Source organism: Phocoena phocoena, chromosome 10 (genome assembly GCF_963924675.1).
Source record: "Phocoena phocoena chromosome 10, mPhoPho1.1, whole genome shotgun sequence".
Lineage (NCBI taxonomy): Eukaryota > Metazoa > Chordata > Mammalia > Artiodactyla > Phocoenidae > Phocoena > Phocoena phocoena.
In genome coordinates, this window is record NC_089228.1 from 43,180,224 (window position 1) to 43,201,445 (window position 21,222).

The 21,222-nt window shown below is 49.9% G+C and overlaps 1 protein-coding gene across 7 annotated transcripts in view; it reads right to left on the reverse strand.

Annotated features, from left to right (window-relative positions):
* SCN5A (sodium voltage-gated channel alpha subunit 5) overlaps positions 1 to 21,222 on the reverse strand; it is an 85,850-nt gene that overhangs the window by 45,910 nt on the left and 18,718 nt on the right. For all 7 annotated transcript variants that reach the window (XM_065886111.1, XM_065886106.1, XM_065886110.1 and 4 more), the window contains exons 6-13: positions 17,833 to 18,063; positions 16,383 to 16,446; positions 14,927 to 15,068; positions 14,226 to 14,423; positions 13,037 to 13,216; positions 12,036 to 12,407; positions 6,683 to 6,815; positions 5,508 to 5,743 (exon numbers count right to left, since the gene is read on the reverse strand). In XM_065886111.1, coding sequence (XP_065742183.1) covers positions 5,508 to 5,743; positions 6,683 to 6,815; positions 12,036 to 12,407; positions 13,037 to 13,216; positions 14,226 to 14,423; positions 14,927 to 15,068; positions 16,383 to 16,446; positions 17,833 to 18,063 — 1,556 coding nt within the window. The remainder of the gene's footprint in view (positions 1 to 5,507; positions 5,744 to 6,682; positions 6,816 to 12,035; positions 12,408 to 13,036; positions 13,217 to 14,225; positions 14,424 to 14,926; positions 15,069 to 16,382; positions 16,447 to 17,832; positions 18,064 to 21,222) is intronic.

Genomic DNA, 21,222 nt, shown 5'->3' on the forward strand with positions numbered 1-21,222 from the left:
AACTAAGCCCGCACACCACAACTACTGAGCCTGCGTGCTGCAACGAAGAGCCCTCGCGCCAAAACGAAAGATCCTGCATGCCTCAACGAAGACCCCGCATGCCGCAACTAAGATCTGATGAAGCCAAATAAATAAAATAAATAAAGTTTAAAAAACCATTGCCATAATAGATATCCTTTCACATACATATTTTAAAACAACTTGCCCAATTATTTTCTTAGTATAAATTTCTGGAAATGGAATTGCATAGCCAACAAGCATTTTTAGAGATTCTGACACATAACTGCTAAAGGATCCTCAGAGATGGGTTTTAACCAATTCCATGAACCACATGGGATAACTGTTTCCCTCATAAAAATGTTAATTCCTGTCCCACTAACCTTTCCAATCCAATAGGACAAAAGCCATCTTTTACTGTCGCCTTGTTGGATATTTCTTTGATTTTTGTATTTCTCCTTTTGTGAAATTGCCTGTTCATATCCTTTACTTGTTTTCCTATTAGGGTGTTTGCCTTTTTTGGTGTTGTTTATAAAAGTCCTCTATATATTAAGGGTATTATCCCTTTATCTACTGTGTGCATTGCAGTTTTCTTGGTTTGTCATTTATCTTTGTCGTTGTACTTTCTAAAAATTATAAAATATTTTAAGCATATAAACAAGTATAGAATAATATGATGCGTCCTTTGTACCCACTACCAAACTCCACCAAATATTAACATTTTGCCGTATTTGCTGCAAATCTTGTTTCATTTTTCCCTCAAAATAATAGCAAAGACTTAAATAGCATTTACTATATGCCAGGTACTGTACTAGTGCTTTACATATATTGAATCACCTAATCCTCACAATAACTCTATGAGGTATTATTGTTATCCCCATTTTACAGATAGGGAAACTGAGATACAGAGAAGTTAAGTCACTGGCCCACATGATGAAACCTGACATGAACCTAAACAGTTGGCTTCTTCTGCATAGTCTTGATCACCACCTGCCATCGCAGGTAAAACCCATAGAACTACATTCACTCCAAGGTAATCACCATCCTGAATTTGATGTTTATCATTCCCATGCATGTTTTTACAGTTTTAATGCATCGTATTTTTGCATTGTTTTAAGGTTTCTATAACCATATGTGTTCTTTTTTGCAAGTTCCTTTTATTCTTAACATCATGTTTGTGAGATTTATTCATATTGAAAGATGTATACATATTCCTTCTAATTGTGCACAGTATGAAAACACCACAGTTTATTTATCCATTTTTAAGCGGAGGGACAGACATTTAGATTGATTCCAATTTTCCTTGTGACTAACAATGCAGCAAAGAGCTTTCTTGTACATGTCTCCTTATACAGACATGTGGGACTTTCTCAAGAACATGTATATCTGAAACTAAGTTATAGGGTATGCATATCCGTGACTTATCAGATACTGTACAACTGTTCCCTGAAATGGCTGTACCAAATTGACACTCTTACAAAGTGTGAGTTGCCGCTGTTTCATATCATTGCCAACACACAGAAGTTTACTGCTGATTCTCTAATGGGTGAGAAACAGTATCTCAATGTTGATTTAATTTGCATTCCTCTGTGTTTCTTTTCATTTGTTTATAACTATCTGAATTTCCTCTTCTGTCATTTCTTCTGTCCATTGTAGTGGTCGTGTTTTTGCCAGTGGATTGTCCCTCTTCTCTTTATTGATGTGTAAGCATTCAATGCATATTCTGGATTCCATGTCTTTCCAGTTAAATACTTTTCATAACATCAATTTCCAGTTTGGGGTAGTGATTTCACTTTGTTTACCATATCCTTTATTGTACACATATTACAAATTTTTTAACATAGTTAAATTTAGCAATCTTTTCTTTCATGGTATAAACTTTGTGTATGTTGGAGAAAGCCTTCCCAACCTCCAAATTTTAAATATTCTTCCACATTTTTATTCTAAAAGCTTTAAAATTTTATTTTATTGCTTTTAGGTGTTGAATCCATTTCACTGCAACTAATTAATGAATATGGTATGGGGTAGGGATCTAATTTATTTTCTTCCATAGAGATAACCATTCTGGGGACTTCCCTGATGGTCCAGTGGTTAAGACTCCATGCTTCCAGTGCTTCCACTGCAGGGGGCGTGGGTTCGATTTCTGGTCCAGGAACTAGGATTCTGCATGCCATGCAGTGCAGCCAAAAAAAAAAAAAAGGAGATAACTATTCTTCCCAATCTTATTTATTGAATAGTCTGTCATTTTCCTATTGATTTATAATGCTATCTCTGTTATTTATCAAGTCTCCAAATATGCATTTCTTATTTCTGAGTTCTTGATTCTGTAGTTCTGGTCTGTTTTTCTATATTGCACCAATACTATAATGTTTCAATTACTATAGCTTTATAATATATCTTATACATGGTAGGGTAAGCTCCCCAGCTGATTCATTAATTTGTTTCATAGACATTATTTTTCCATATTAATTTTAGGATTGCCTTTTCAAATCCCATGGGTAAAAATGTGTTGGGATTTTGATCAGAATTACATTAAACATCCAGGTTAATTTGGTAAGAACTGATATCTCTACAGTATTCAGAATTTTATCCATGAAAATGGCATATCTCTTCACTAATTTATTCTTTTATATTTTTCAATGGTTTTGTAATTTTTTTCATATAAAATTTACAATCTTCTGCTACATTTATTCCTAGATTCCTCACAGTTTTTATTGCTATTGTAAGTGTTAACTTTTAGAAATTACTCTCCAAATGATCACTGATGGTGGCTAGGAGCAGAATTAATTTTAGTATGTAGCGTTTGTACCTACCAACATTGCTGAACTCTCTTACTGGTTCTAATTGTCTTTCTGTAGATTTTCTTGGATTGTTTCTATATATAATTCTTCTTTTTCTTCTCTTACCACACTGACAAGGACTCCAGTATAATTTGGACTCGAAGCAGGGAGACGGGAAAAAAGCTAGAGCTGCAGCACAGCAGTGTAAGGCACTAGGTAAGAGGATGAACTCTAGATACAAATGGCTTGGATTTGAATCTTGGGTCTTTCACTTCCTGGCTGTGTGACCTTGGTTAACTTATTTCACCACTCTGTGCCTCTGTTACTTTATTAGTAAAATAGGGATAATAATAATACCATCCCCCTTACTGGTTGTTATAAAAATTAGGTGTTCAACAAGTATTAGCTAGGATTGCCAGGATCACTTTGTGTGTTAATTTTTCAGACATAGGTTCCAGGAACACCCAGGTATAAATTTGAACTCCAAATCTGTATAAGGTCAAATTCATAGTCACAAGCATCTGGAGGTTACTTTCCCCATCCCCTCACCCCCCTCCAGCCCTGGCTGAGACTGACAACCTTCCTTCCTTATTGTTTCCCAGGGTCAGTGTGTGGATTTATTTTAGTTTACCATTTTACTGAACATAGGGTCATATTCTCATGGGGCTACTCAGTTCCAAACCCTACCTGCACTGTCCCAAATATAAGTCCTGTCCCTGCGTGTTCACAGAAATCCAAGCCCCCAAGATTACTCAAATCAGCACCCCTCCCATCCCCCAGGGCAACTACAGAACGATTTCACACGTTTACTGCTATGGTTTTTAAGTCCCTCTTTGTTTTTGGCACTTGGGGGTTTTTGTTACTTTCTCATGAACTTTACTATGCATGTCAAAGAATGTTTGCTGTATTTTTAATTGTTTCATAGTTGGAAACATCTCAGGTTTCCTTGTCCACAGTATTGCTAGGAACAGACGTTTCATTTGCCTTTTACCTTTGTTTACATGATGGGCTAAATATTAGTGAAATCTATCAACCTTCTCCTTTATGGAATTTGTCTTTAGTGACATGCTTAGAAAGGATGTTTTTCACACCAAGATTATTTACCCATGCTTATTTTTGTGATTTTGTTTCTTTACATTTAATATTTAAACCATCTAGAATATATTAACTGCAAGACAATCAAAACCTGACATACTAGCAATAAAGCTATCCAAACAGAACAAAATAGAGCTGTAATCCAATGACATGACCCATTACTAATAACTGAACCACAAATTTAACACAACTGCAATTCAATCACAACTGAATGCTCCAGGGAAGCCACCAGTGCTCTTCATCACCTCGACTGCTGCTCAGTCCAACCCAACGGTCACATTCCATTAAAACTGTATTCAACTGAAATCCTACGTAACCACCCTCTGAAGACCACCCAACACAAGGCAGGCACAATTGTGCCATAGGACTCTTGCAGACTGATATCTAGCTTTTCCTTCTGTTTGTATACAGAAGAAGAAAAAAAAAGCAGAATCACAGCAAAACGGACTCACATTTGTGAAAAAATTTGAATAGACCCTGTAGAGAACTATCTAGAGTTCTGGATATGGGAAGTAATAAGGGAAGAAAATCCTCACACTCCACAGTGTAGGAGACGTGCCTACCTGTGGGGGCCACCTGTGCAGCTGGGACCAAGACAGGGCTGGGTCTGCAAGAGGAGAGAGCTTGGAATGAATGACCCCCTCCCCCCACTCAACCTCAGTGATGATCCCAGGAGCTCCTTTCAGAGGCCAGTGGGCTCTCTGCAGCCTTGCTCTAGGATATTCTGCAGAAGGGTCGACCCTTTGTTTACCTGGACAGAGCCAGTAGGACCCTGTCCCCCAGAGTCAGGAGACAACAGCTACATGCCCAGCTATGCCATCACTATGTCACCTCTCTGGCCTCAGTTTTCCATCTTCAGAGTGAAGAGCTAGGACTTGATTTGGTGTCAAGAAGAAAAAAATCAGAATTAGAACCCAGACATTCTGACCTCCAGGGACAGTCTCCTTAATAACAACAACAAAGATAATAACCACAGCTATCATTTATTTTGAGTGCTTATGGTTTATCAAACTCTGAGCCAAGCACATTATACACGTTATCTTATTCAATTCTCATTAGCTTCCTATGAAGTTGATATCGTCATACTAATTTTACATTTATTAAATTCAACAAATACTTACTGCACCAATTACTGAAACTAAGTAATTTGCTAGATGTCACATAGTTAGTAAGAGCTGAGTCAGAATTCAAATCTGGCTCTGCCTGATTTACTCACTCCATCCATCCATCCATCCATCCATCCATCTATCTCTCTATCCTTCCCTTCCTCCTTCTCTCCATCCAGCCATCCATCCATCCTTTCCCTAAGAGAACTGCCTCTTTTTGCATACACTCTCCTCCTCCATTACTAACTGCCACACCTCACGTCCCCACACATTTCAGGCTCACACTCAACTCACTTTTGTTTTCTAGCTTTTGGGCATCTTTATCCCTAACCTCTCACTCCCAATTACAACTGTCACGAAAGCTGATCCTGAGGCTCCTCCCACAAGGTCTTCCACAGTGACTCCTATCGTCAGAAGATCCTTTCATGTTCTGAGTCACTCCTCCCTTACCCACGAAGGCCGTGCCAGCTGGCCAAGAGCCCTTCACAACACGATGCCCATTTGAGAGTCAGCTGCCAGCAGCCCTTACCAGGTTTCCGACCTGCAGCATCTCCTCAAATTCAGTTGTCATGTTGTAATGCTCCAGTGCCATGAAGAGTGTGTTAATCACGATGCACATGGTGATGGTGAGGTCGGCGAATGGGTCCATGACCATGAACTTCACTCTCTGCTTGATGGACATCCACAGTGGACAACACTCCCAGATCAGGTAGCGCTGGGCGAAGCGATTCCAGCATGGCGGATACTTGCGGTGAGACTCCAACTCTGGGTGGGAGGGGGCGGGGCAGAGAGCCAATGAGCTGGTATGTCTTTGTTGACCAACTCTTATATAACTCGTGGTATTCCAGAAAAGATGTATGACCTACCCAGGAGATGACAGGGCTGCTACATGACGGGGGGACAGAAAGAGGGGCAGGGATGACTAAGGGAAAGAGTGGCCTATGTCCTGGCTCCTTACTCTGGGAATACGGGAGAAGAGGGCCACAGGGACAGAAAACCAGGATGGATGTGGGGAAAACTGGGACAAGATAGATTTGGACAAATGTGGGCTCTCTTGAGACAACACTCCCACATAGATCCGCGGACACTCAGGGGAGGTATAGGCTGAGACAACATCTGAGACAGGCAAGTTCAGATATAAGGACACCCAGGACCCAACAGGTAGGAACAGATGTGGATATCTGGGACATGTCAGGACAGATGCGGGGGGGATGCCTGGGACAGAAGTCATGTTGGACAGGAGAGGACAAATCAGGGGGTGCCAAGTTCAGGATGGATTGGATGTGAGGTTGCCTAAAGTAGGACAGGCTTGGGCAGATGTGGGAGGCTTGGAATAACCTGGGGTAGATATGGGGATGGCTGGGATAAGCTAGAACAGGCATGCTTGGGATGGGATGGTTCCAGCAGACATGGGAATGCTTGGGAGAGGACAGGATGAGACCAATGAACACCTAGGACAGGCCAGGACGGCTGTGGGGATGCTTGGAAGAAACACAGACATGGCTCCTGAGGATGCCCAGGACAAAACAAGCTGGAACAGACCAAAAGACACCCAGGACAGGCCACAGAGACTGAAAAGTCTGGGACAGCTGTGCAGATGTCCAAGGCAGGCAAAGCAGCTGGGGTGAACTTGGCTCAGGCCTGGCTAACTGTGAGGGTGCTCAGACCAGAAGTGGGGAGTGTTTGGATGACAGCAGGGCTGACCTTCCAGTACGCTGGTGAGGACGCTGACTGCACTGAGGGCTCGCCGCCGCTCTCCTGGCTCCTCGAAGCCATCCACACACGGAGCCTGGGGGGTCAGCATCTGAGGCCTGCCTGGCTCCTCCGACGGTGTGGTCTGTGTGTAACCGGGAGATACGCATCAGCCTGGGGACGGGGGTCTGCCTGGATCTGGGGCAGCTGCCCCAGACTCAGGTTGGAGAGGTCACAGGGGGCCACATGGGGGTCTTGATGGGACACTGAGTGCTGGGCTTCTTTGCTCCCAATTCCCTCCCAGCTAACAACTCCCCTCTCGCCAATCATTATCTCCTTCATTCTCTTTTTTTTTTCCACCATCTCTCATTAGTGGTGATTCCTGAGTGTGGACGGGAAATGACATGTACCAGGTTCTTTTAACCAGATGCTGACATATACATTAGTACATGCAAAAACAATCTGGGAGTCTTAATTGACCCCAAGCTCCCCAGAGTCAACAAAAGCTGAAAAAAAATCCACAATGCTCTAAGGTGACACTAATGGAAGCATAAAGCACAATGCTCAGACACAGCTGGTGGGAGCTTTTGTGGAGGCAGGTTGGCTGTATCTACCAAGAAAATTTTACATTGGCTCTGCATTGCCTTGTCTGGTAATCAAACTTCATAAATAATTATACACGTGCACCAGGAATACGTATGCAACAATGTTCACTGCAGCGTCGTTTCAAATACCATAAAAACAAAACAACTGATCAATAGGAAGAATATTAAAATCAGTTATGGATACAGTCCGACTCTGACGCAGACAATAAGGAGAACGAGGCTGTTACACGTATGTTCCCATGGGAGCACTTCCAAGACAAACAGTTTGATGAGAAAACAAGAAAAAGATCTGGAAGATAACACACTAAATTGTTAAAGTGGCTATATCCGGGGAATGGGATTGTGTGGGAAGGCAAGGAGTTTTACTTCTGCACTGTTGGATTTGTTTTCAACATGCTTGTGTCATTTTTGTAAGTAAAAGAACCAGGCCTACAAATGGAGATGGGGTGTGATCTAATGAAGGGGGTGGCAGCAGACATTCCCTAGGCTTACTTCAGAGCCCCCCACAGAACCAAGAGGGGCCCGCAAAGACTTCATGTCAGCATGGCCATGCATGACCACAGTCCGTGAGCCCAAGCTGGGGCTGCCAAAGGCACTGCGCTGTTCAGCGTGCAAGAGCGAGGCTCCATAATCTGTCACAGGGAAGATGGGCCTGGACAACGCAGGGTGGCAGAGCCAGGGCCCGGGGTGGGTACCAAAATGATCTGGGCTCAAGTTCAGGTCAGCTTTTGCGACTGGTAGGACTGCCCTGACGTGTTGCCTAGGGAGGGAGTGAGCTCCCAGTCATTGAAGTATTCAAGCAGAGGCACCTGAGAAAGCTGAGATAGCTGGTGGAACAGTAGTACCCTAGGTCCAATGCAACTACAAATCTGGCCAGCTTAACTCACACGCATGTCTTAAATTCTCCCAACTTCTCTCCTTTACCATCTGTGATAGTTTGGGTTATCATTCAGCAAATATTTACCTTTTCCTCTCCCACTGTGACTGAAGCAAAATTCCCTGTCTTATTGGTGACACGCCTGCTTTGGCCAAGGGAATGTTAGTGGACATGATGTGAACAGAAGCTTTGAATGTGCTTGTGCCACTTGCCTTGCTCTTGTGCTCCAGTAATCCTCCAGGAAAAGAGCTTCCCCAAGTAGCTGCCACACTTTCAGCCCGGGACAAAGACAAGGGGAGCAGCCCTGAGCCTAACCTATAGTATGGAGCCAGGCCATGTGCAGTCTGAGGCAGAGCTGCCCAGCCAGGGTCAACCTAGACCAGCCAAACCATGGTCAACTTGCAGAGAAGTGAGCGTGAGAATAAAGGCTTGTTGTTAACCATTGACTTTGGGGGTAGTTTGGTACACAGCAGTATTGTGGAAATAGCTGACTGATACACTGTCCTAGTGCAAGCTGTCATCATCTCTTTCCCAAAACTACTACAACAGCCTCCTAACTGGCCTCTTCTCTCCCCTCCATTCTCTACACAGCTGAAAGGGATTTCCTTAAAAAGTAAATCAGATCATGATAAGCCTCTGATAACAACTCCCCCCATCTTACTCAGAGTAAATCCAAACTTTTCTGTAGTTTAAGGCCCTGCATAGCCTAAATCCTAACTCCTCAAACTCATTTTATATCCCCTTCTGTTTCCACCACACCCGGCCCTGCCTGGCCCTCTCATCCCTTAAACATGTTGAACTTATTCCTCTTCAGTGCCTTTACGCTTTCTGTCCCTTCTGCCTAATACACAATTTTTCCACATCTTCGTGGCTGGCTCCCTAAAATCACCTGGTGGTCAATTTTTAACGTCACCTCCACATAAAGGACTTCCCTGCATATTCTAACTAATAGCCCCCATTCCCAGCCCTCCCCCTAGCAACTTTCTATCACATGACCCTTACTGGTCCCTAGAAATATTGATCAGTTTACTCTCTGTCTTCCTGCCTACGATGCCAACTCCATGAGGTCAGAGCTCTTGTCTGTTCTGTTCACTGTTCCATCCTTGGAGCCTTAAACACTGGCACTCTACGCAGAGGGCTGGCACTGGATAGATATGGGTTAAATGGATAAATACTTGGCACTCAGGGGCTTGGGTTAAGTTCTAGCTCTGTCCCTAAGATGACGGGGGCAGGGAGGGGGGTGGGGAGGAGGGAGAAGAATCTGTTCAAGGTGCCTCCCCAACTCCCTCTGCCTTTGGGGCCAGGCACGCATACAGACAGCAGGCAAAGTAAACCTTCACCCTCTGCCCCAAATTAAAGTGAGCTGTCCAGGGACTTCCCTGGTGCTGCAGTGGATAAGACTCCACGCTCCCAATGCAGGAGGCCCGGGTTTGATCCCTGGTCAGGGAACTAGATCCCACATGCACACCGCAACTAAGAGTTCACATTGCCACAACTAAGGAGCCAGCAAGCTGCAACTAAGGAGCCCACCTGCTGCAACTAAGACTCAGCACAACCGAATAAATAAATAAATATATATTTAAAAAAATAAATAAATAAAGTGAGCTGTCTGTTGGGCCTGCCGCCTCCTGTGTTGATGAAGAAACCACTACGCGCCCGACACTGTGCTTTGTTTTCAGACTAGAACTGGGCAGAGGTGTCACCAGGGACCCAGTTGAAGCAGGGAAGGCATCCTCAGAGGCCTACAGCCTGCTAACCTCTTTAACTTTTCAACATCTCCATCTTGGTCCACTAATTCCTTTAACTTTGCAGATAACCCCCTTGGCCTGCTAATCCCTTTAAGGTTATAAATGGGCCCCACAGAAGTGAGAATGGGTGAAGTCAGAGTTCCCAGTAATGAAGTGTTTGAACTTGGATTCCTCCGGACATGTGCAGTACAATGAGATGATTTTCTCCCTAATGAGATTAGGGAATTCTATTAGCGCTCCAGCTGTTGACCTGATTCCACAAGGCTGAGGCTCCAGGGCTGGACCTGCAGCAACTGGGAATCTGTGTTCTTGGGAAGCCAGACCCCCACCCTCCAGGTAATGGCCAGGTGGGTCCCCAGACCCACCCAGAAGCTATGGTCTGCCCCCAGTGCGTTCCCAGGACCCTCTCCTTGACTCCCTGCTCCAGAGGAGCACGAGGGCCCCAAGTCTTCACTCCTTCCGTCCTGCTCAATAATAACAATCATAGATAATAATAATTATTATTGAACATGAGGCAAGTACTGGTCTAAGCACCAGACAGGTATTAACACTTTTAGTCCTCACCACCACCTTCTGATGTGGATATTATTTTTATTTCCACTTAACAGATGACGAAATTGAGGCAGAGAGAGATTAATTGCCTGTGCAAAGTCCCACAGCTAGAGCAAGTGTCTGAGCTGGAGCCAAACAGGCCATCTGGCTGTGAGCACCCTCTTCAACCTGCCTCCACTTTCCTGATCAGGTTTCCCTGTCTTGTCCTGCTTCCTCAGAAGGTCTGCCCTCCTCCACCTCCTGCAGGCCTCAGGGTCTGAGACCCACATTTGCCCTTTTCCTGGGTGGGCTGCTCTGAGCCCTGTGCTGGGGGCAGGGGTCAGCAAGGGCACTCGGTGACTGGTTGGGCAGACATCAGCCTGTCATGGGATAGGCTGACTGAGTGATCAAAGCTCTGACTGGCCTCTCATGATCTGGCCCTCCCTTCCTGTCACCTTTCTGACAATTGCTCCAACTCCCCTCCCGTTTACTCCCTGGTTTCCAGCCACACTGCCCTCGTGGCATTTCCTCCAATACACTAGATATGCTTCTGTCTCAGGGCCTTTGCACTTGCTGTTCCTTAGGCCTGGAACATGTTTCCCACAGATGATGCAATGGCAGTATGTTACTACAACATTATCACCACATCAACGTACTCGTGCGTGTCCTGATTGCTTTACGCGTTCATCCTGGCTTCGATCCTGAGGTGGGTATTTTATTTTACTATTTTATTTTATTTTTTGGCTATACCGCGTGGCATGCGGGATCTTAGTTCCCTTAGCAGGGATCAAACCTGCGCCCCCTGCAGTGGCAGTGTGGAGTCTTAACCACAGGACCACCAGGGAAGTCCCTGAGGTGGGTATTTTAAATCCATTTTACAGACAAGAGACCTGACGCACAGAGAAATAAAATAACTTGCTCACAGCCATCCAGCTGGTAAGCAAACCCCACCTGTCTCCAGAATCTGGGTGCTAACCCCTCTGCTATACCACCCCTCACCTGGTTCCCCGCTCCTTGCCTCCTTCAGGTCATTGTTTAAATGCCTTGTAATAAGGGGGTTTCCTTTTCCCTCTTCCCCACTTTCGTCCTCGCACAGTACTTAGAGCTTGGGCTAATATTACTTGACATGTATCAGTTTGTAAAGTGCCAAAATATTTTGAATTTGATGAATAACTGTCGCCCAGAAGCTCAGAAGTGTTCCCTTGCCACTCTGGCCCTTCTCCAGATTGTCCATGATCCGCAACTCTCCAGGGCTCACACCTGGCACACACGAGACCTCTAGGGCACTGGTCCTGTGTCACCACAGTGTCTCAGTGCCCATGCCTTACTAGCTGCTAAATATTTAACCGTCATCCCTGTTTATCATCATTACATACCATATATGCATACATACACATTTTTCTTCTTTCTTTAAGTTTTGTCTGTCTGGAAGCTCTAGGAGGCAGAGATTTTTTGGTAGGCTTATTCACCCCCAGAGCTCAGTACACAATAGGCGCTCAGTAAATACTTGACTTTACTCTAAAAGTAAATACTTTTAGACCTGGCTCTGGTGACCAGTCTGGGAGATGGGACGCGCCTGGCACTGCATGGCGGGGCGGACTCACCGTGTCCAGGGGGCGCTCCAGCATCATAGGGCAGAGGAGGCTGCTCCCTGGGGAAGTGGCCTCAGGGTCGCCTGCCCCCAGCAAGGAGACCACCCCGTTGCAGTCCACAGTGCTGTTCCTTTTGCCATTGAGGACGTGGCTTGGAGTTGAGGTTCCGGGACTGGGCTGTCCCTGGGCACTAGGCCGGCGCGGGGGCCAAGGCACCAGCAGTGATGTGCGGTGGCTCTCACTGTCCCCGGCGGTGCTGTTTTCATCATCTGCAAAATCTGTCTCAGAACCCACGTCCCGTCGGCGGAAGGTGAAAATGCTTCCATGGCTGGAGCGTGGCTTCAAGGAGGTCCTGCTGAGGCCGTGGGTGATGCTGAGATGATTCTGAGGGCACACAGAGAGGGGACATGACGAAGACAGCTCTTCCCGTGCTCCCAGCTTATCACTTGTGGCTTTGGCCCCAGCTCAACTTGGAGCATCGAGGGCTTTTGTCGGCTACATAGGAACTGGATGGGCTGAGCCGGCGGTGCTCAGAGGAGGGGTGCAGCGTTAGAGGCAATCCTGCATCTTCTGGGATCTCTGCTCACGTGAAGCCTGTGCCTCTGGGGCTTTGAGATTGAAGCTTATCTGGGGGAGAAGGGGGCAGGAAGGCCCCTGCAAACAGGCCTGGCCCGAGCAGGGCCTGGGGCAATCAGTCATGTCCCTCACTTATTTGGGCACGTCCTTGAGCTCCTACCAATCCACACCATGGGGAGACCCTCAGTCCCAGCCCCAATGCTGGGGACTTAGCTGAGGTTGGGGATATCCTAACACCCAAACCTACCCTATCCCTCTGCCCAGGGCTCCTCCACTCTAAGAGTGGCCATGGGAAACAGGAGGGGCTGGGAGGGGGCTCAAGGAATATTCTCCTTGGGGAGCAACCGTGGGGGCTGTGACAGCACCAGGGGACTAGCACGATGGCCTTTTGATGCCGGATCCACCCTGAAAGGGCCAGAGCCACGGCCGGAGATTACCACTGCTTGGGGACCATCCTCCGAGTCGGACTTGGGGAACCTGTCGTCCCCACACTCCTCCGACCCTGAAGACATTTGTTTTCTCTGCTTGCTCCTTCCCTCGTGGGAGATTACTGCGGCCAAAGGGGACATCTCCAAGGAGCTGCGGGACACGGTGTCCACACCCCTGATGGTGAGGGCCTGAAAAACGGTGGAAGAAGGGATGTCTTGGTCATTGAGACATGATGCAACCTCAGGCCAAGGTAGGCCAGGCAACTCTCAGCACCTCTGTTTTCCCCAACAGTTAAGTGGACCTGCCCACACCCCCCCCAAACGAGTACATCATGGAGAGGTGAGCTCAGACGACCCAGGATGTTTTGAGAAAGATCCAGATCCAGGGATGAAGAGAGTAGTGCCTTAAGTGGGCAGTTCTTGCAAGAGTGGAGTGTCGGGGCAGGTGGGAGAGGGGGTGTTGATGAGCTGAGGTAGTGACAGCACTAGAGGGCAGGGGATCTTCGAGAAGGTTCGGCTGGTCAAAATGGCTGCTGCAGGATGTGGCATGGAGCGGTGAGAAGGAAGTGGATGTCCTTGGCCTAGCTTCTAAAAAGTTTGCTCTGCAGTCAGCCTCCGGCACCCACCATGTGTGGAACTGTGGGGACAGCCATGGCAGCATCGCCAGTGCTCATTTGCTGAGCCTGTTCAGGCCTCCGACCTTGGATCTTCCTCACTACCCCATCAGAAGGCATCCGTTGACTAGGATAAACTATGTCTACGGACACATGGCTCTCTTCTACCCAGCATGCACTAGGCTCACGGCGACCACCTTTAGCCAGGAGCTACCACCTTTACCCACCTGGCACCACCATCACCCAGAAGACACCACGGTCACAGGGAAGAGCATTCCTCAGCAGGCACCACACTCACAGGACCCACCTTTACTCAGCAGGCACCACTTTTACCTAGCAGGCACCTCCCCATGAACAGGCTCTTGTCTTTACCCAGTAGGTAACAAATTTTTACCCAGCAGACACCACATTCACAGGAAATACCTACACCCACCAGACACTTGCTTTACCCAGCAGGCGCCAGCTTCACCCAGCATGCATCACTTACAGCCACCAGCTTTTACCCAGCAGGCGCCACACTTATAGGCATCCACAATCAGGTGAAGGCTTGTTCTGGAGACTCCTTGGCCACACTGCTCACCCACCTCATGCTCTTTCTTGAGCATCTCCATGGCTTCCTGGAATCGCTTTTCCTTCTCCTCTGTCTCAGCAATGGTGGCTTGGTTTTGCTCCTCGTAGGCCATGGCAACCACAGCCAGGATCAAGTTCACCAGGTAGAAGGAGCCCAGGAAGATGACAAGCATGAAGAAGATCATGTAGATCTTCCCTGCAGACCTCAGCGTCTGGGGGAGCAAGGGGGCGGAGGTCATCTTCACTGGGGCCCCTTCCGGGTCAAGGCCATAAATCCCAAGTTGCCCAGCCTGGCTGTGCCAGGGGTTCAAATGGCCACAGCCTGGAGAACGGGTAGAGCATGTCCCACCTATAGAGGGAAGTGTCCCTAACCTACTGAAGAGAGTGACCTGCACACAGGGGGCAGTACCCCACCCATGGAAGGAGGCAGTACATTTCAGTTGACACAGGAAGTGTCACATAGGGTGGACCAGTGTTCCACTAACAGAGCATGGAGTATCCTATATAGAGGGCTGGGTACTTGGTCACCAGCTAAAGGAAAGTTTCTTTGCTTGCTGAGTCCCCATCCCTCAAACGTCCCCTGTGCCTCCTCTCTTCTGACCAGTGGGGAAGCTGCTGGGGCGCTTGTGACTAGTCGTTTGTGCAGCCTGGGCCCTGGTGCTAGACACTGAGCCCATTCCTGGCAGCTCTCTGCTGGCCCCATGCACCCACGTACCTGCTGGTAGAGGCGCTCCCAGTAGTCCTGCGTCATCAGTCGGAAGAGTGCAAGAAAGGCCCAGGCAAAGGAGTCGAAGCTGGTGTAGCCGTGGTCAGGGTTCTCGCCTGCCTTCAGGCACCTGTAGCCCTCGGGACATGTCCTACGGCCAGACACACGGACTTTATCCCATGCTGTGAGGGGCCCTCTGCCCCTGAGACGCTAGCTCCACAAACCTACTGCCACACTGCGGGGTCCTGCTGCCGTGACTTTTCATGCTGTGCCTCCCACCCGGGACACCGTCTTCCTCTTTTCTCTACCCATCTGTATGCTGCTAGGCCTAAATCCAGCTCCCTCTGCCCACGTGACACACCATCCCAGCTGCTGTCTGCATTGCCTCTCCCCTCCCAGAGGAAGTGCCAAGGGCCTGGCTCAGATTTCTTCCCTGCCTGCCTACCCCAGGGGAGCTGGGCACAGTGCAGACACACAGGGGGAGCATGAGGCTGAGGTGAACAGGATGGAGCCCAAGGCAAAGGTCAGGCGGCCATGGGGCTGTGGGATGATTCTAGGGTGGATGGGCTGGGGTCCGGCCATGTCTGGAGGGCACAGCCTCTCTCCCAAAGAGGGAGCGCTGGTCTGGAGTCACAAGTGGAGTGAGTGTGTGAGAGAGAGGATGGGGGCAAGGGGAACTTGGCAAGTAGGAGGATGCAGCCAAGGGGGCCTCTGTGTCTTGCTAATGTCCTAATTTAAGACTTTTTCTTTAGAGATAGGAAGGGCTCTGCGGCCATTTGAACCCCTGGCACAGCCTTGCTCCCCCAGACCCTGAGGTCTGCAGGGAAGATCTACATATTCAGAGATGCGGGACTACAGCCCCGAAGAGCACCTCCCTTAGGTGAGCCTGTGTGACCCTCCCCATAACAACCTATGACACAGTCACACTGACCCAGGTGCCGGTGTGCACAGGGCCCTGGAAGCTGCACGTGGCTACTGGGCATCTCTGGGTACCACACCCAGGCTGCAGGTCCAGGCCCTGCTTGCCCTGGAGGAGAGTCTAGGCTGCCAGGGGAGGCCATACTCACTTTTGACCTAATGGACAGATGAGGAGGGAGCAAGTGAAGACAGGAGGGGGTGGGTGCCGCCCTGGGGGGCTTTGGGAAGGGAATGGAGCCAGGGTTGGGCTATTGTGGGGCCCTGCAGGGTTTCCTGGGCTGCCCCCCAAGTCCAGTCCCATCTTCAAGGCTCTGTTTGCCTTCCCTGAAAAGCCAAAGCCCCATCTCTTTCTTCACCCCTTCCCAGCTGCCTCCCTGTGGAGGTGGGGGGCAGCTGCCATGGGCCTGGCAGGGAAGGGAGGCAGGGAAAGGTCCTGCTGTCCCTGGGGTCAAGGGCATAAACTGAAAGCATAGTCAGCTGATAAAGCACTGGAAGGAGACTCCCCCAGCTGGGTGAGGTGGCCCTGGGGGGGGTGGGTGCTACGTACCCAGCGTCAGAGCTATTCCCACACAGTAACACATCAGAGGTGCCATTCTTGAGCAAGTAGTTTTCTGGAAGAGAAGCATCCAATGGTGAGAGGCACGTGTGGCCCAGACTCCTGGGGGTTCCAGACTGCACCCTGGGCTTTGGGGAGGTAGACACTAATGGGGGTCTTCCATCCGCTCCTCTGCCCTCTGCCTGACCTCTGCCCTCTGCCTGACCAGGTCTGAGGCAACTCTGGCTGATTCCCTGGGCTTCCTCTGGCTCCTCCTCCGACGTTCAGCTGCCAGTGTCCCCAGGTGCACTCAGGAAATCCCCACGGGGAGCTTCCGGACCCTGCCCCAATCACTCAGGGGGCCAACCTGGGTCAAGAGAGGCCCTGAACAGGAGGCAGGGGTTTGTTCAGACATGGCTGGGGCTGGACCAGAAGAGACGTAGGACATCAGTCCTGTCGCCTCCACTCTGTGACCATCCATCAGTCCCCATCACTCCCCACTACCTGCCTTAGTCTTAGGTGTCAGTTCTCCAAGTGTGGTCCCCAGACCAGCAGCATCAAGCATCAACTGGGAACTGGTTAGAAAGGTAACTTCCCAGAGCTACTGACCCAGAAACTCGTGGGGTGGGGCCCAGCAGTCTGTGTTTTCCAGAGCCTTCCAGGTGACTTTGGTGTACACGTACGTTTTAGAACAGCTGCTACGTGGCCATACTGAATCACAAGCAAATTTACTCATTGAGTTTCCATCTATTTCTTTTTTCTACAGTGGACTGCTGGTGTATGTTAGAGGCCTTAACTTCAGAATGGCCCCCAGGGTCCTTGTGGCCTGGAATCTGGCCTTGTACCGGCATCTACCTTTGGCCTAGACTGATGGCTCTAGTCAAGAGAGGTGCTGGTCATCAGCCCGGAGGATGGAAGTGTAACCCATGGGGCAGTGAAACAACTCGAGGGGCTCACATGGCTTTGTACAATCACCGAGCTTGTCCTGGGGTGCATGGGTATGGACTTAACATCCTGACAAGGATCACTGAAGTCAAGTGAAAAAGCCCATGCCAAGCAAATGGGGCCTCTACTCGGAAGCCTCACAAACTACCCCAGCTCCGTCCCCCCCACTCTTTCCCAAGCGAAACCCCTCTCCCTGCTGGCAGGCTGGTCTCCTCACCATTCCTGACCCTTCAAATGTTGTAGCTGCCGTGCTCCTATCTACCTCTCCATCCTTCCCATTCTTCAAGTGTTATCTCTCCATCTAGCCTGAGAACTCAGGAGGATAGGTGCTGAGTCTGCTCCTCTCCTGTCCCCTCTCCCAGAGCCCCAAAGGGCAGAGGCTGGGATCTCTGACATGCAGCTGGGTCTCTGGGGGAGCAGGTAGGGCTTGGACATCCTCAGAAGGAGGCCTGTGTGGGAGATGCTCGGCCCTGGTGGCCCCACAAAGCCCTGCCTGGGCCACGGAGCCAGTCAGCACCTGGGTTGTTGAGGTAGAGGTCCAGCGATTCCCAGACCAGGCCGTCGGCTTCCACGGAGCCGTTGGTGCCGCTGAGCACGGTGAAGTTGCGAACGCACTTGTGCCTCAGGTTGCCCATGAAGAGCTGCAGGCCGATGAGGGCAAAGACGCTGAGGCAGAAAACCGTGAGGACCATCACATCGGCCAGCTTCTTCACAGACTGGATCAGGGCCCCCACGATGGTCTTCAGGCCTGGGGGAGACGAGGAGGAGCTCGGAGTCACCCACGGCACCCGTGCTCCCCGCTCCAGTGGACAGGGGCCAGGCCTGAGGGGTGCCGGGCTGGGGGAGCCATCATGGAGGGGAAGGAGGCCTCTCCTGGGCTTTTCAGACCAAAACCTCCCTTTCCTCTGCTGCTGAGAGTCTGTCCTGATCCCCCCGGGGCGGGAGTCCAGTCTGGCTGTGTATTTTCAGAGGGGCCTAGTTCTCTTTGCTCTCCATAGCCAAATAAATGAAATAAGTATGGAAAATGCTGTTTCCTTGCAGGAGAAAACACTCAAAGCCTATCCCCCCCGTTAGTCCCAAGTTATGCCAGGCCTGTCCCTTTAAATGTAGTTCCTGGAAAGGAGACAGAGGGCCAGGCCCCCTCCAGGGCAATGGACAGCCTTGGCCTTGATCCTGAGATGGGGAGAGACACAGCCATTCTTGGTAGGGGAATGTGGTGTGTGCACTGGGGAGGTTGACGGGGAGGTGCTGGGGGGTAGGTGGGTCTGGCTAAGGCCATGGTGGGTGATGTCCTAAGGGGCCTGCTCTGGCTCAGGCCCCACTTTTGGGAAAGGCACAGGGGTACCTGTTTTGTATTTTCCTCCTCTGCCCTGTCCCCCTGGGACCCACCCCCGTCCATCCCACCCCCCAAAGCTAAGAGGCCGTGATCTGTTAGTTGCACGGCCCAGCTCCCCGCAGAAGCCAGCGCCGCACAGAAAAGCACGTGTAGACGCCTTTGGTCTGACACTTGGCTGCGGTCCTACAGCAAGTTCACAAGTTCGAGCAGAGCATTGGGAGCGAGGGAGCTTCTCTGCCAGCGGCAGGGACTCACCTCCCATCCCTCCTCCCCACCCCTCCCCCCCATCAAAGCAGCCAGATCTCAGATTAAGCTCCATCCATCCATCGTCCAGCCGGTTAATGTGTTAGGAGCACCTGTGCGGCTGTGTCCGCAGCTGCTGTGCCCATGACTCAGAGACAAGGAGGCAGCGATGGGCAAACATGGGAGAGGGGACAGGAAGTCCTTCCCACAGTGCCGCCAATGCTGCTGCCTGCCCAGGGCTGGAGGCACTCAGCGTTCTCTGTGAAATCATCCTGGCAGATGTTGGCAAATGCCTGGGCACTGGGTGGACCTTGCAGGGGTCTGGGCCCAGAGTGGTGGAGGTGGTGATGGTGGTGGCGGGGTTCATGAGCCCTCTGTAGTCCAGAACTACGCTTCATCTCTAGCAGAGCTTCTAGGACCCTCAGTGGGCATCTGGTTCTCCTCACCACGCTTGGAGACCCACCCACAGTGTGGGGCATGGTGGGGGCAAAGTGAGGGGCCGTGGGCAGCAGCTCACATACCCAAATTAAACTCTGCCTCCAAAGTATCTGTGGCCTGAATCACTCAGTCCAAGGCTCTGAAAAGCACCTCCTGGTCTGTGGAGATAGTGTCCTTGGGGACAATCAGTTGGTGACCCATTCCTTTAACCATTTCTCACATTGATGAGAGTCCACTTCTGGCAAGAATGATTCCAACCAAGTAAAGGGATTCTTTCTGAGAAGACGCAGGAAGAGATGGGTGCTGGGGGATCAAGTGGGAAATTCTCCCTCCACTGAAGTTCTAACGGGCTGGGCGAAGAGCCCTTGGAAACTAACCATTCCGATTCGTTCCCATTTTAAAGGAAAGGAGACTGAGGTCTGGAGAGGGTCACGGCTATTAAGCCTCAGCTCAGGGAACACCTCCTCCAGGGAGACGTCGGGAATGCTGTGACCACAGCATTTTCCTAACGACCGCTTTCAGCAGCTGCTGTGTGCTGCCCCACTGGGCTGCTGGCAGCTTTGAAGAGAGCCAGCGGGACTCGGCTGGGGTTGGCTGGCTCCCTCCCTTAACCCCGGACTGAGAAATACTTTCCTTTGTCAGCCTTATTTTTTTTTAATAAAACAAACTGGAAGATGATTTTTCTTAATTGTTGTGGTCAGTGTGCTTAGCTATCCTTGCCAGGTGTGTGCTGTGAAGTCCCCTAGAGGACAGACCCTGGCCGATGATGCCTGTCACAGCATTGGGGGGGGCTCCATGGGGATGGGAACACAGTGCCCCACTCGCTACGGGCTCTTAGCAGAGGTCTGGGCCACGTGCGGGGAGTGTGCGGGCAAGGGGCTCCTGTGCTCACCCCATGGTGGGTTCAGAGCCAGGAGGAGTATTGAGGCTCAGTGTGAAATCAGCATAAGTGGGGGCTCCTCTTATTAGATAATTAGCCCCATCGGGGGAGTCTGAACTCCTTCTGGGAGCTCACAGCAGGGCCCCTGCCTCCCTGGGGGCAGCAATAGCAAATGCAGGCCAAGGGCCCAGGACGCCCGGGCTTTCCAAGTCAGGAGTGGATACAACCATCTGGCTCACCAGCTCTGACATCTCTCCAGATCGGTGACATGCAACCTGTTTCCAGCTGCCTTCTTAAAAGAAATGCCTTCTCCAGCTCTGAGTGGGGATGCACTCAGAAAAGTTTCTGGAAGGGGCCTCTAGGCTCTGAAATCATTAGAGTCTTTGAGAGCTTTCTTAGATGGATGGGGTAGACTGGCTTTCTAGAGAGGTCGTCTGGGCCTCAGAAGGTCTCCCGGGACAATTGCCAACATGCGTCAAGGAGAATTTCTTCCCGAGGCTACCATGCACGGTTTGCTAAACCTCTACCGCACATGCAGCAAGGGCTGTTAGACGCCAAGGCCCGGTGACACCTGTCCACAGAGTACTCTCCGTTTCACAGAATGGGTTGCGGTGTCGGCTGTGTGTGTATCACCAAAGGGGGCTCAAGGCAGGGAACGGGCGCTCGGCCATGAAAGGCCATGCCTGAGCTGTCCTTTTTTACTCTGGGTGTGATTTCCCTCACAAACAGTACTTTTAGTTTCCTTATCGGAGCACGATGCTTCAGGCTGAAGCAACTCACATACAAGCTTTCAGCTATTCCAATAGTTGAGTTCAGTTTGGGAAATAAATCACTACCTTGGGAAGAATTTGGGTTCAATCCAGGACCTGCCATGGAGTACTCTGTGCCCCCGGGGGTCTATGGTGGTGGGCTTTGCTGGGGTGGACAGTCCGAAGCCCATTCTGAGGCATGGAGGGGACAGCCGTGTCCACTGAAGACAGCCCCCATACCCAAGCTCTGGGAAAGGTATT